Genomic DNA, 13,704 nt, shown 5'->3' on the forward strand with positions numbered 1-13,704 from the left:
AACTGCATTCTAAATTTCTTTTGAGGGCACCAGATAAGTTCTGCTTTAGCCCAACAGGAGAAGCCAGCTGTCATCCGTGCCCACTGATGATTATTTTTAACAGGAGCTGGGTAGATATTCCTAGCAATCACTCAAACGGTGGCAAAGAAAACTGTACCTGGCTCCTGGCCATTGAACAGTTCACTGTCTGGCAGAAGATCAATCATTAAATCAATAATTATTTAAGGGCTGGGGTGCGGTGCCTCATGCCTGTAATCCTAGCACTTTGGGAGGCCGAGGCAAGTGGATCACCCGAGGTCAGGAGTTCGAGACCAGCCTGGCCAACATGGTGAAACCCCATCTCTACCAAAAATACAAAAATTAGCCAGGCAAGATGGCACATGCCTGTAATCCCAGCTACTCAGGAGGCTGAGACAGGTGAATCATTTGAACCTGGGAGGTGGAGGTTTCAGTGAGCCAAGACCACGCCACTGCACTCTAGCCTGGGTGACAGAGAATCAGTCTCAAAAAGTAATAATTATTATTTAATCACAATTGTTTTGCCTGTGAGGAAAGAAAACCTCAGCATACAAAAGCCAACAGGGAGGAGGATGGGAGTCCACGCAGGCTCCCTTGAAGAACCTGGATATGAAAGCTGAACAGATATTGATCAGAGGAAGACTACAGGTGGGGGTGGGGACTGATATGGTTTGGCTGTGTCCCCCAAACCTCATCTCGAATTGTAATCCCCACGTGTGGAGGGAGGGACCTGGTGGGAGGTGACTGGATTATGGGGGCGGTTCCCCCATGCTGTTCTCGTGACAGCGAGATCTGATGGTTTAAAAGTGACAGTTTCCCCTGTGCTCTGTTTCCTGCCACCATGTAAGACGTGCCTTGCCTCCTCTTCTGCCATGATTTTAAGTTTCCTAAGCCCTCCCCAGTCATGCCAAACTGTGAGTCAATTAAACCTCTTTTGGGGCCAGGCACAGTGGCTCACGCCTGTAATCCCAACACTTTGGGGGGCCAAGGCAGGTGGATCACTTGAGCTCAGGAGTTTTGAGACCAGCCTGGGCAATATAGTGAGATCCCCATATCTACAAAAAAAAAGTAAAAATAGCTGGCCATAGTGGCGTGCACCTTTAGTCCCAGCTACACACACAGGAAGCTGAGGTAGGAAGATTGCTTGAGCCCAGGAAGGTGAGGTTACAGTGAGCCCTGTTTGTGCCACTGCACTCCAGCCTGGGTGACAGAGCAAGAGCCTGTGGGAGGGGAGGGGAGCGGAGGGGGAAAGAAAAAGAAAAGAAGGAGAAAAGAGATGCATTTAGGTATTTTTAGCAGAATGCATGACAAGCTCTATTAGTCAGGATAAGGTAGGCTATGCTGCCACAACAGACAAATCCCCAAGGCTTCAGTGGCTTAATTGCTATTTTTAATCCCTGATCTTCAAATCTGCCACAACAGAGGCAGAGAGATGGAGGAGCGCATCATCTAACTGCTTTAAGCCCAAAGTGATGCTTGCTGCTGCTGCTCACATCGCACTGGCCAACACTAGTCACGAGGGCCCAAGGGATATGAGGAAATGTGGAAGAACATACGGATGTTTGGCTAACATTGCCTTTGCCATGCAATGCATCAAGCTAATAAAGAATCCAGAGACACCACCACAGAGGGAGAAGCCAGACATAACTCACATGAAAAGTGGCAAGGAAAACCACAGCTAGTCTTATTTTAAACCATTTCATATCTTTTGTTTAAAAAAAAAAAAAAAGCCCAATATCACTGTCAGATAAAAACTAACAATCACTACAGTATCATTTTATACCAAAGGAAAAAGTTACCTAAGGCTGGGCATGGTGGCTCACGCCTGTAATCCCATCACTTTGGGAGGCCAAGGCAGGTGGATTGCTTGAGCCCAGGAGTTCAAGACCAGTCCGGGCAACAAGGCAAAACCTCATCTGTACAAAAAACTAGCCGGATGTGGAGGCGTGTGCCTGTAGTCCCAGGTACCTGGGAAGCTGAGGTGGGAGGCTCACCTGAGCCAGGGAGGTAGAGTCTGTAGTGAGCTGTGATCGTGCCACTGCACTCCAGCCTGGGCAACAGAGTGAGACCACCTCTCAAAAAACAAAACAAACAAACAAAAAAACAGAAACAAAAATAGGTATAGGGTTCCTACAGCACCAAACCATTTCTTTTTTGAAAGATTTCATGTAAAAAAATAACAACAAAAATAAAACATTTGAAAAAGTTACCTAGCCTCCAAAACTGATGAAACCATAAAGGAAGATAAAATGTCTCCACCCACCCCCACTCCCTCCACCACCCAAAGCCAGTATTAACCTGATGGCTGATGGTCTAAGCATCTCACTTCTATTTTCTTAGCCCACAGCAGCATAGTGAGGGGCCCCATGATTGGCATGTACTATGAACAGTAATGATCCCTGACATGAGATGACCCACTGCCTGACTTTCTCTTGGTAACGCATGCCCTAGGAGACAATTTTCTAGCAGTTGGACTAGATTTTCAAAACCGAAGTTGCACTCTCTTATCACTATAACAAACGATGCCAAAATCTCAGTAACTGGACCAAATAAAAGCTTCTGTCTTGCATATGCAAAATCCAAAGTAGATATTCCTCCTCTGCCAGCTGTCCTCCAAAGAGTAACTCAGGGAGTCAGGTGCCTTCCATCAAGTGCCACCACCATCATCTACATGGGGCCTCCAAGGTCCCCATGGGGACCATGGAAAGGGATGAAGAGATATGGGAAGGCCTAGTGGATTCACCAAAAACTTGACCCAAAAGTGGCAGACATCACTCTCACCTTTATGGTAGTAGGGATGAGTCTACGTAGACTCAAAGGACGCTGGGAGATGTAGTCCTTGGTTCTCAACAATAACTATGAGCATATATCTTTTCTTTTTCTTTTCTTTTTTTTAAGATGGAGTCTCAGCCGGGCGCGGTGGCTCACGCCTGTAATCCCAGCACTTTGGGAGGCCGAGACGGGCGGATCACAAGGTCAGGAGATCGAGACCATCCTGGCTAACACAGTGAAACCCCGTCTCTACTAAAAATACAAAAAATTAGCCGGGCGCAGTGGCGGGCGCCTGTAGTCCCAGCTACTCAGGAGGCTGAGGCAGGAGAATGGCGTGAACCTGGGGGCGGAGGTTGCAGTGAGCCGAGATCGCGCCACTGCACTCCAGCCTGGGTGACTGAGCGAGACTCCGTCTCAAAAAAAAAAAAAAAAAAAAAAAAGATGGAGTCTCGCTCTTGTCACCCAGGCTTGAGCACAGTGGCATGATTTTGGCTCACTGCAATCTCTGCCTCCTGGGTTCAAGCAATTCTCCTGCCTCAGTCTCCCAGGTAGCTGGGATTACAGGTGTGCACCACCACGCCAGGCTAATTTTTGGGGTTGTTTTGTTTTTAATTTTGAGACGGAGTTTCACTCTTGTTGCCCAGGCTGGAGTGCAACGGCACAATCTCGGCTCACGGCAACTTCCGCCACCCGAGTTCAAGCGATTCTCCTGCCTCAGCCTCCCGAGTAGCTGGGATTACAGGTGCCTGCCACAACACCCAGCTAATTTTTTGTATTTTTAGTAGAGACGGGTTTTCACCATGTTGGCCAGGCTGGTCTGCAACTCCTGACCTCAGGTGATCCACCCGCCTCAGCCTCCCAAAGTGCTGGGGTTACAGGCATGAGCCACTGCGTCTGGCCTGATTTTTGTATTATTAGTAGAGATGGGGTTTTGCTATATTGACCAGGCTGGCCTCGAATTCCTGACCTCAGGTGATCCACCCACCTCAGCCTCCCGAAGAGCTGGGGTTAGAGGCATGAGCCACCACACCTGGCAACAGCACAAATCTTTAGCGGCCACCTCTCTATCTCCACCACACTTTATACCCCACAATGACTCTTGTGCAAGCCAGCCAGAAAAGGAGTTATCATCAGACTAGAGCAAAACCAAATAATGAATCTGGAGACTGAAGCCCTAGTCTTAGGTTTTTATTTAATTTATTTATTTATTTATTTATTTATTTAGAGATGGAGTCTTGCTCTATCACCCAGGCTGGAGTGCAGTAGCGCAATCTTGGCTCACTGCAACCTCCACCTCACGGGTTCAAGCAATTGTCCTGCCTCAGTCTCCCAAGTAGCTGGGATTACAGCTGTGTGCCACCATGACCAGCTAATTTTTTGTATTTTTAGTAGAGACAGGTTTCACTATGTTGGCCAGGCTGGTCTCTAACTCCTGACCTCAAATGATCCGCCCGCCTTGGCCTCCCAAAGCGCTGGGACTACAGGCGTGAGCCACTACGCCCAGCCTAGTCTTAATTTTTCTATCAATGTTCAGGAAATATGAAAACATTCTAGTGTGGGTTGCAATAGTTCACAACTTTTAAGATCACTGTGCACATAACAGAAGGAAAAAACAAAAATCAGAAGCAGGACCCCTGGGTCAGGAAAGTAACATTTAAAGGAGGTTCAGAGAAGAATGAAGTTAAGCAAAGCCAGACACAACAGGTATGGGAAGATCACTTGTGCCTCAAAAGCTGTTCTTGTCATTTAAGCAGTTAATAGCTAACTCAAGAAGGCTGCTAATTAGCATCTAGGTAGAGGCTCTCACTTACACTGTTCATTAACTAACCACCTAACTGGTAAAAAGCATTGTATTCTACCAGTCCCAATGTCATTTTAAGACTTCCTACTACAATAAGTGTGTTCAATTACAGCATCCTGGGAGAATAGCTTCTACCCGTCAAAATGTTTGGGAAAGTATGAGACAAAGTCACACAGGTCTTCTTTGCTTCCTGCAACTTGCCTCGAGTCTTTAAGATGTTCACAAACACTGAGAACCTCTAGGAGGGAGACACAGGATGCAGTTGAAAAAAGTCTACGAAAATTAACCAGGCACGGTGGCGCATGCCTATAAGTCCCAGCTACTCGGGAGGCTGAGGTGGGAGGATCACTTGAGCTCAGGGAGGCCGAGGCTGCAGTGAGCCATGATCACGCCACTGCACTCCAGCCTGGGTGACAGAATGACACCTTGTCTCAAAAAACAAACAAACGAAAACAAAAAAACTAACAAACTCAACCCTAATGTAAACTAGATTTCAAGTGAGTATGATGTGTCAACATATGTGTAAGTTCATCAATTGCCACAAGTGCCGTAGTCTGATGGAAGATGTTCATGATAGGGGAGTTTGTGGGAGAGGGCAGGGGGGTTGATGGGAACACTCTGTACTTTTCCTCTCAAGTTTGCTGTGAACCTACAACTGCTCTAAAAAAGAGTATTTTTAAAAAAGTTCTGGAGATGCATATTGGTTTCTAGGGTTTTGTTGGAGACGGGGTCTCGCTGTTGTTGGCTCGGGCTGGAGTGCAATGGCACGATCTCAGCTCACTGCAACCTCTGCCTTCCAGATTCCAGTAATTCTCCTGGCTCAGTCTCCCAAGTAGCTGTATTTTTAGTAGAGACAGGGTTTCACCATGTTGGCCAGGCTGGTCTCAAACTCCCGACCTCAGGTGATCCACCCACCTCGGCCTCCCAAAGTGCTGGGATCACAGGCGTGAGCCGCCGCGCCCGGCCAGTGTATTGGTTTTCGTTTTTTGAAATGGCGTCCTGCTCTGTTGTGCAGCCTGGAGTGCAGTGGTGCGATCTTGGCTCACTGCAACCTCTGCCTCCTGGGCTCAAGCAATTCTCCTGCCTCAGTCTCCTGAGTAGCTGGGACTACAGGTGCACACCACCACGCCCGGCTAATTTATATATATATATATATATATATATTTTTTTTTTTTTTTTTTTTTTTTTTTTTTTTTTTTTGAGACGGAGTCTCGCTCTGCCGCCCAGGCTGGAGTGCAGTGGCCGGATCTCAGCTCACTGCAAGCCCCGCCTCCCGGGTTCACGCCATTCTCCTGCCTCAGCCTCCCGAGTAGCTGGGACTACAGGCGCCCGCCACCGCGCCCGGCTAGTTTTTTGTATTTTTTAGTAGAGACGGGGTTTCACCGGGTTAGCCAGGATGGTCTCGATCTCCTGACCTCGTGATCCGCCCGTCTCGGCCTCCCAAAGTGCTGGGATTACAGGCTTGAGCCACCGCGCCCAGCCAATTTTTATATTTTTAGTAGAAACGGGGTTTCACCATGTTGGCCAGGTTGGTCTTGAACTCTTCAGCTCAGGCGATTCGCCCACCTCAGCCTCCGGAAGTGCTGGGATTACAGGCTTGAGCCACCATGCCCGGCCTGGAGATGGATATTGTTGATGGTCGTGTAACAGTGTGAATATATGTAATCCCACTGAAATGAACACTTAAAATGGTCAAAATAGTAAATTTTGTTATACATATTTTGTCACAATTTTAAAAACCACAAGGACCGGGGGTGGTGGCTCACACCTGTAATCCTAGTGCTTTGGGAGGCTGAGATGGGAGGATCACTTGAGCCCAAGAGTTCAAGTCCATAAGATCTCATAGAGTGAGATTTCATCTCTACAAAAAATAAACAAAATGTGCCAGGGGTGGTGGCTCACTCCTGTAATCCCAGCATTTTGGGAGGCTGAGGTAGGAGGATCACTTGAGCCCAGGAGGTTGAGGCTGCAGTGTGCCAAGATCGTGCCACTGCACTCTAGTCTGGGCAACAGAGTAAGACCCTGTCTCAAAAAAAAAATCTACATATATATACGTACAAAAATTTAAAAATAAATATTTTAAAATAATTTAGAAAACACAAATGGGACATGCCCTGCCCCTCTCAGCCCATGGTACTTTCCTTTTCCAACAGCACCCACTTGTTCTTGCTTATGTCCAAGGCCTGCCTGCCACTTTCCTGCAGCTCATCCAATCCACTATACGTGCTAGTGACACAGCCACAAGATTTAGACCCACACAGGACCCCACGAAACAGGACAAGGAGATGGAAAACCACAGTCAAACCTGACTTTGACTTGCTGTGAGAACAGTAGACAGGAAGTACTTAAATTTCCCGTAGATGATGGCCCTAAAACATACTTGGGCCGAAGCAGACCTGATAGATATCTACAGAACTCTCCACTCCAAATCAACAGAATATACATTCTTCCAGCGTCACAGAGCACTTATTCTAAAATCGACCACATAACTGGAAGTAACACACTCCTCAGCAAATGCAAAAGAAGGGAAATCATAACAAACAGCCTCTCAGACTCAGTGCAATTAAATTAGAACTCAGGATTAAGAAACTCACTCAAAACCACACAATTACGTGGAAACTGAACAACCTGCTCCTGAATGACTAATGGGTAAACAACGAAATTAAGGCAGAAATAATGAAGTTCTTTGAAACCAATGAGAACAAAGACACAATGTACAAGAATCTCTGGGACAAAGCTAAAGCAGTGTTTAGAGGGAAATTTATAGCACTAAATGCCCACAAGAGAAAGCAGGAAAGATCTAAAATCGACACCCTAACATCACAATTAAAAGAACTAGAGAAGCAAGAGCAAACACACGCAAAAGCTAGCAGAAGACAAGAAACAGAACTAAGATGGGAGCAAAACTGAAGGAAATAGAGACGTGAAAAAACCTTCAAAAAAAAAATCAATGAATCCAGGGGCTGTTTTTTTGAAAAGATTAACAAAATAGACTACTAGCAAGACTAATAAAGAGAGAAGAATCAAATAGACACAATAAAAAATGATAAAGGGGCAATCACCACTGATCCCATAGAAATAAAAACTACCATCAAAGAACACAATAAACACCTCTACACAAAAAAGCTAGAAAATCTAGAAGAAATGGATAAATTCCTGGACTCCCTCCCAAGACTAAACCAGGAAGAAGTCGAATCCCTGAAAAGACCAGTAACAAGTTCTGAAATTGAGGCAGTAATAGCCTACCAACTAAAAAAAGCCCAGGACCAAACGGATTCACAGCTGAATTCTACCAGAGGTACAAAGAGGAGCTGGTACCATTCCTTCTGAAACTATTCCAAACCATAGAAAAAGAGGGACTCCTCCTAACTCATTTTATGAGGCCAGCATTATCCTGATTCCAAAACCTGGCAGAGATACAATAAAAAAAGAAAATTTCAGGTCAATATCCCTGATGAACATCGATGTGAAAATCCTCAATAAAATACTGGCAAACCGAATCTAGCAGCTCATCAAAAAGCTTATTCACCACCATCAATCGGCTTCATCCCTGGATGCAAGGCTGGTTCAACATACGCAAATCAACAAACACAATCGATCACATAAACAGAACCAATGACAAAAAACATGATTATCTCAATAGATGCAGAAAAGGCCTTCAATAAAATTCAACACCCCTTCATGCTAAAAACTCTCAATAAACTAGGTATTGATGGAACATATCTCAAAATAGTAAGAGTTATTTAAAATAAACCCATAGCCAATATCATACTGAATGGGCAAAAGCTGGAAGCATTCCCTTTGAAAACTTGCACAAGACAGGGATGCCTTCTCTCACCACTCCTATTCAACATAGTGTTGGAAGTTACAGCCAGAGCAATCAGGCAAGATAAAGAAATAAAGGGTATTCAAATAAGAAAAGAGAAAGTCAAATTGCCTGTTTGCAGACAACATGATTGTATATTTAGAAAACCCCATGGTCTCAGCCCAAAAACTCCTTAAGCTGATAAGCAACTTCAGCAAAGTCTCAGGATACAAAATCAAAGTGCAAAAATCACAAGCATTCCTATACACCAATAATTGACAAACACAGAGCCAAATCATGAGTGAACTCCCATTCACAATTGCCACTAAGAGAATAAAATACCTAGCAATATAGACCAATGGAACAGAACAGAGGACTCAGAAATAATGCCACACATCTACAACCATCTCATCTTTGACAAACCTGACAAAAACAAGCAATGGGGAAAGGATTCCTTATTTAATAATTGGTGTTAGGAAAACTGGTTAGCCGTATGCAGAAAACTGAAGCTGGACCCCTTTCTTGCACCTTATACAAAAATAAACTCAAGATGGATTAAAGACTTAAATGTTAGACCTAAAACCATAAAAACCCTAGAAGAAAACCTAGGCAATATCAGTCAGGACACAGGCATGGGCAAAGACTTTATGACTAAAACACCAAAAGCAATGGCAACAAAAGCTAAAATTGACAAATGGGATCTAATTAAACTAAAGAGCTTCTGCACAGCAGAATAAACTATCCTCAGAGTGAACAGGCAGCCTACAGAATGGGAGAAAAATTTTGTAATTTATCAATTTGACAAAGGGCTAATATCCAGAATCTACAAAGAACTTAAAGAAATTTACAAGAAAAAAACAAACAACCCCATCAAAAAGTGGGCAAAGGATATGAACAGACACTTCTCAAAACAAGACATTTATGTGGCCAACAAACATATGAAAAAAAAGCCCCATCAACACTGGTCATTAGAGAAATGCAAATCAAAACCACAATGAGACACCATCTCACACCAGTGAGAATGGCGATCATTTAAAAGTCAGGAAACAACAGGTGCTGGAGAGGATGTGGAGAAATAGTAACACTTTTACACTGTTGGTGGGAGGGTGAATTAGTTCAACCATTGTGGAAGACTGTGTGACGATTCCTCAAGGATCTAGAACCAGAAATACCATTTGACCCAGCAATCCCATTACTGGGTATATACCCAAAGGATTGTAAATCATTCTACTATAAAGACACATGCACATGTATGTTTATTGCAGCACTATTTACAATAGCAAAGACTTGGAACCACCCAAATTCCCATCAATGCTAGACTGGATAAAGAAAATGTGGCACATATACACCACAGAATACTATGCAGCCATAAAAAAGAATGAGTTCATGTCCTTTGCAGGGACATGAAGCTGGAAAACCATCATCCTCAGCAAACACAGGAACAGAAAACTAAACTCTGCATGTTCTCACTCATAAGTGGGAGTTGAATAATGACAACACATGGACACAGGGAGGGGAACATCACACACACACCCCGCAGCCTGTGGGGGGCGGGGGAAGGGGAGGGAGAGCATCAGGACAAATACTTAATGCATGCAGGGCTTAAAACCTAGACGACAGGTTGATGGGTGCAGCAAACCACCATGGCACATGTATACCTATGTAACAAACCTGCACGTTCAGCACATGTATCCCAGGACTTAAAAAACAAACAAACAAACAAAAAACAAAAAAAAACTTGGGCCGTTCAACAGCTCCCCTACCCCACAAGGTTTTTTCCAGAACAGCATTGTTGAATAGGACTTTCCGAGATGAGGAACGGGTTCTGTAACTTCACTGTCCTACCTGGGAGTTATTGTGCCTACAGAGCACGCATTTATTTATTTAGAGACAGGCTCTCAATCTGTCACCCAGGCTGGAGTGCAGAGGCATAAACACAGGTCACCGCAGCATCAACCTGGGCTTAAGTGATCCTCCTGCCTCCGTCTCCCGGGTAGCTGGGACCACAGGCACATGGGTGCCACCATGTCCCGCTAATTTTTACTTTTTTTTTTTTGCTCAGGTTGGTCTCGAACTCCTGTACTCAAGCAATCTTCCCGCCTTGGCCTTCTAAAGTGCTGGGATTACAGGCGTGAGCCACTGCACCTGGCCTATCGAGCACCTTAAATGCCACTAGTGCAACCAAGGAACTTACCATTTTTACCGTATTCTAACCAGTTTAACTGTCAAGAGCCACCTGGGGCTAGTGGCTACCAAATTGGACAGAGTGGTTTTAGAATTTTGGCGGAAATGCCAAAAAGCTGAGTGATAGAGGAGGAATCCAGGAGACCGTGAAGGTCATGTTTAGCCCAGGAACCCACTTCTACTGTGTATGTACTTTTTCAAACCTCTGAAAGTAATTCTAATGCACTGAGAAATGATTTACTCAAGACTAGGACAAGGTTAACCAAAGGGAACTCATGGTACAGCCCAACGTTCTAGGCCATCCAGGCCGGAGTGAGCCAAGGTGACGCGTCTGTTGTGTGGTTCCAGAATTGAAAGCATGAGATTTGACGTCTGCATCTTCACAGTCGACCTGTTTGTTAGAAGAGGCCCCATACACACACACACACTCCGCCCCAGAAAAAGCAAAAGCCACTGCACACGAATCTTTCAGAGGTGGCACCAGCAGGAAGGAGAGTGTTGTGCCTCATGGCAAAAGGAACATTTAACCGTTCAGAGAAGAGTCTGTTCGAACTCCAATTTTGGAGCAGAATGAATAGAAGTTGAGAAGATGGAGTGGTTCTAGGTGAAGTGGGCTCCCGAATGACTTTTCTAAAAAGATGTTAAGAGCATACTCAGTGTGGTCAGAAATGTCAGGAGAGTGCTTTCAATGGGTCCAGCTGCCACTTGTTTAAACAAGCCTGGCACCCACCCCCCCCCCCCGCCCTCCCCGCCCTCCCCGCCCCCTTCCAGCTGGGGAGAATTTGCTCTGCAGGAAACACAGATCCGTGCTGCCTGCAGCAGAGGCTGAATCCTAATAATCCTAGCTTACTATTACAGCAAAGCAACTTCCCATCCTAGCTCATCAGTTTTTAGGTTTAGGATAGGCACTGTTACTCCCTTTGACCAGTGGAGAAACTGAGGCACAAGGACTCCCAGGTAAACTGTCTCACATATAATGCTTCTGAACGTCACCCAGGTGCCAGAGGTTTGTCACCAAAGGCGCTGTAAGGAAAAAAACGTTAAGCAACAATTCATTCCACACCAAGAGAAACTCTTGCCAATCCAAAGTACGGTTCTTAAGGCTGGATTCTCACGGCACATTTATTATAGTGAGTTTAGAGACCCAGAGTCCCACTCCAGCAAAGGTGCCCTCGAACCCGTGAATGCTGTGCATTATGGGATAAAATATACATCACAGGGTGGTGGATCACACTCCACCGTCAGTGTTTTGGGGACGAGAATTGAAGTGTGCAAAAGAACACTGGGTATTTCTAAGTAGAGAAAACACACACACACACACGCGACACCGATTTCCACTCCTGGCTGCAAAACGGAATCGCCTGAGAAGCATGACACTTCTGAGGCCTCGGGTGCTTATGCCATTGGTCTGGGGTCCCATCTGGACATCCAGAGTTTTAAAAGCTTCCCAGGTGATTCTAATATGTAGCCTACGTTGGGCCCCACGGCCGTAAGAGACCTGCCAGGAGTGAGAAAGCAAAAGTTGGATAACTCGGAGAAGGAGGGCTTGGTAGGGTTTGGGTTACAGGTTGTTTCTTGGGTTATCTGATGTTTAAGATGCCTGAAGAATCAGTCTAAATGCCCGGTGGCCTCTATTTTCTTATCTGTAAAAGGGCACAACGTTAACGACTCTACCCTCCCCCAAAGGCAGGACGGTCCTGTTGGAGGAATCAGGGGGTGAGAGGATAGGAAGGGGGCTAGTGGGAGGGGGACTGGGCAGAGGGGACTGGGCAGAGAGGACTGGGCAGAGGGGGAGAGGAGGAGGATTAGGGGGAGGAGAGGGGGACTAAGGGGAGGGGGGACTAGGGAGAGGGGGGACTAGGGAGGGGCGACTAGGGAGGGGGGGACTGGGGGGACTGGGGAGGGGGGAGTAGGGGGAGAGGGAACTAGGGGGAGAGGAGACTGGGGGAGAGGAGACTAGGAGGAGAGGAAACTAGTGGGAGGAGGGACTGGGGGAAGGGCGGGGGGACTAGAGAGGAGGGAGACTAGGGGGAGGGGACGGAGAAGGAAGGGGAACGATGAGGAGAAGGGAGGGGAACGAGGGGGAGAAGGAAGAGGGGGAAATGGAGAAGGACGAGTGGACGGGGTACGAAGGGAAGGGGGACGAGGGGGCGGGCCGGGTGCCCTGGCTCGTGTGAGGGTAGGTAAAGTGGGACTGAGGTGGGGACGAAGCCGCTCTCACCTGCGTCGTAAAAGGCGTCGAGCACGGCCGTCTCCCCGAAGTCCAGCTCTCCGAAGGGCAGGGAGGTGAGGTGAGCGCCCTCGGCCTCGCAGGCCCGCAGCAGGCACTGCCGCGCCCCCGCCTCCGGGCAGCCTGCCGCGCCGCCCTTGGAGCTCTCACTGCGCACATATACTGCCCGCAGAGCTCGCCGCGGCCCGCCCCCGCTCTCGCCCTGGCCACTGCTGCCTGCCGCGCCCTCCGCCGCCCCGTCGGGCTCCGCCGGCCCGGCCGCGCCCTCCACCCCCGGCGGCGGCGGGCACTGAAGGGACTCGCTCGCCGCCCCGAGGGCCCCGGCCGGAGCATTCCCACCGCCACTCTCCATGTGCCCGCCTGCGCGCCCTTCCTCTGCGCGAGTGGCCCGCGACTGCGATCCGCTAGGAGGCACAAGTTACGGCAGCCGCGCAGGCGGTCCCGGCACCTGCTCCTGAAGCGCGGGACGCTAAGTGAATCGAGGGAACTGAGCGCACCGGGGGCCCCGCGGCGGGTCGAAGACTGCAGTGCCCCTAGGCTGCAGCCTGAAGCTCAGGCCTCGCGGCCCCCAGCGCCCTTTGAAGGCTGGAGAGAGAGAGGCGGGGGCTGGGGACGTCAGGGCGAGCGAGGGGCGGGGAGGGGGCCGGGGAGGGCGGCAGGGCAGGAGCGGGGAGGGTGCCCCCTGCTGCCCCCTCCAGGCAGCGCCCGCCCGCAGCCGGGAGACGCCGAACACGGGAACAGGAATTGGGGGACTTTTTTTTTTTTTTTTCTGCCATCCCTCTAGCCTGATCACCATTAGGAGCTCCAATTTCTTTTTTCTCAAAACAACTTGAAGCATTCGAGCAGGGTAAAAACTCTTTCAAGGCATCGGTTGGATGGAAATGTTCTATTCCC

General features: G+C 47.7%; 1 protein-coding gene across 5 annotated transcripts in view; it reads right to left on the minus strand.

Annotated features, from left to right (window-relative positions):
- Nucleotides 1-13,364, minus strand: part of MAP3K15 (mitogen-activated protein kinase kinase kinase 15) — a 149,898-nt gene extending 136,534 nt beyond the window's left edge. For all 5 annotated transcript variants that reach the window (XR_287236.4, XM_005593116.5, XM_065538460.2 and 2 more), the window contains exon 1: nt 12,802-13,364. Coding sequence is in view for 4 of the 5 variants with exons in the window: in XM_005593116.5 (XP_005593173.3) it covers nt 12,802-13,162 (361 nt within the window). In the remaining variant the exon portion in view is untranslated. The remainder of the gene's footprint in view (nt 1-12,801) is intronic.
- Between the last annotated feature and the right edge of the window lie 340 nt (nt 13,365-13,704).

This window comes from Macaca fascicularis, chromosome X (genome assembly GCF_037993035.2).
Source record: "Macaca fascicularis isolate 582-1 chromosome X, T2T-MFA8v1.1".
Classification (NCBI taxonomy): Eukaryota; Metazoa; Chordata; class Mammalia; order Primates; family Cercopithecidae; genus Macaca; species Macaca fascicularis.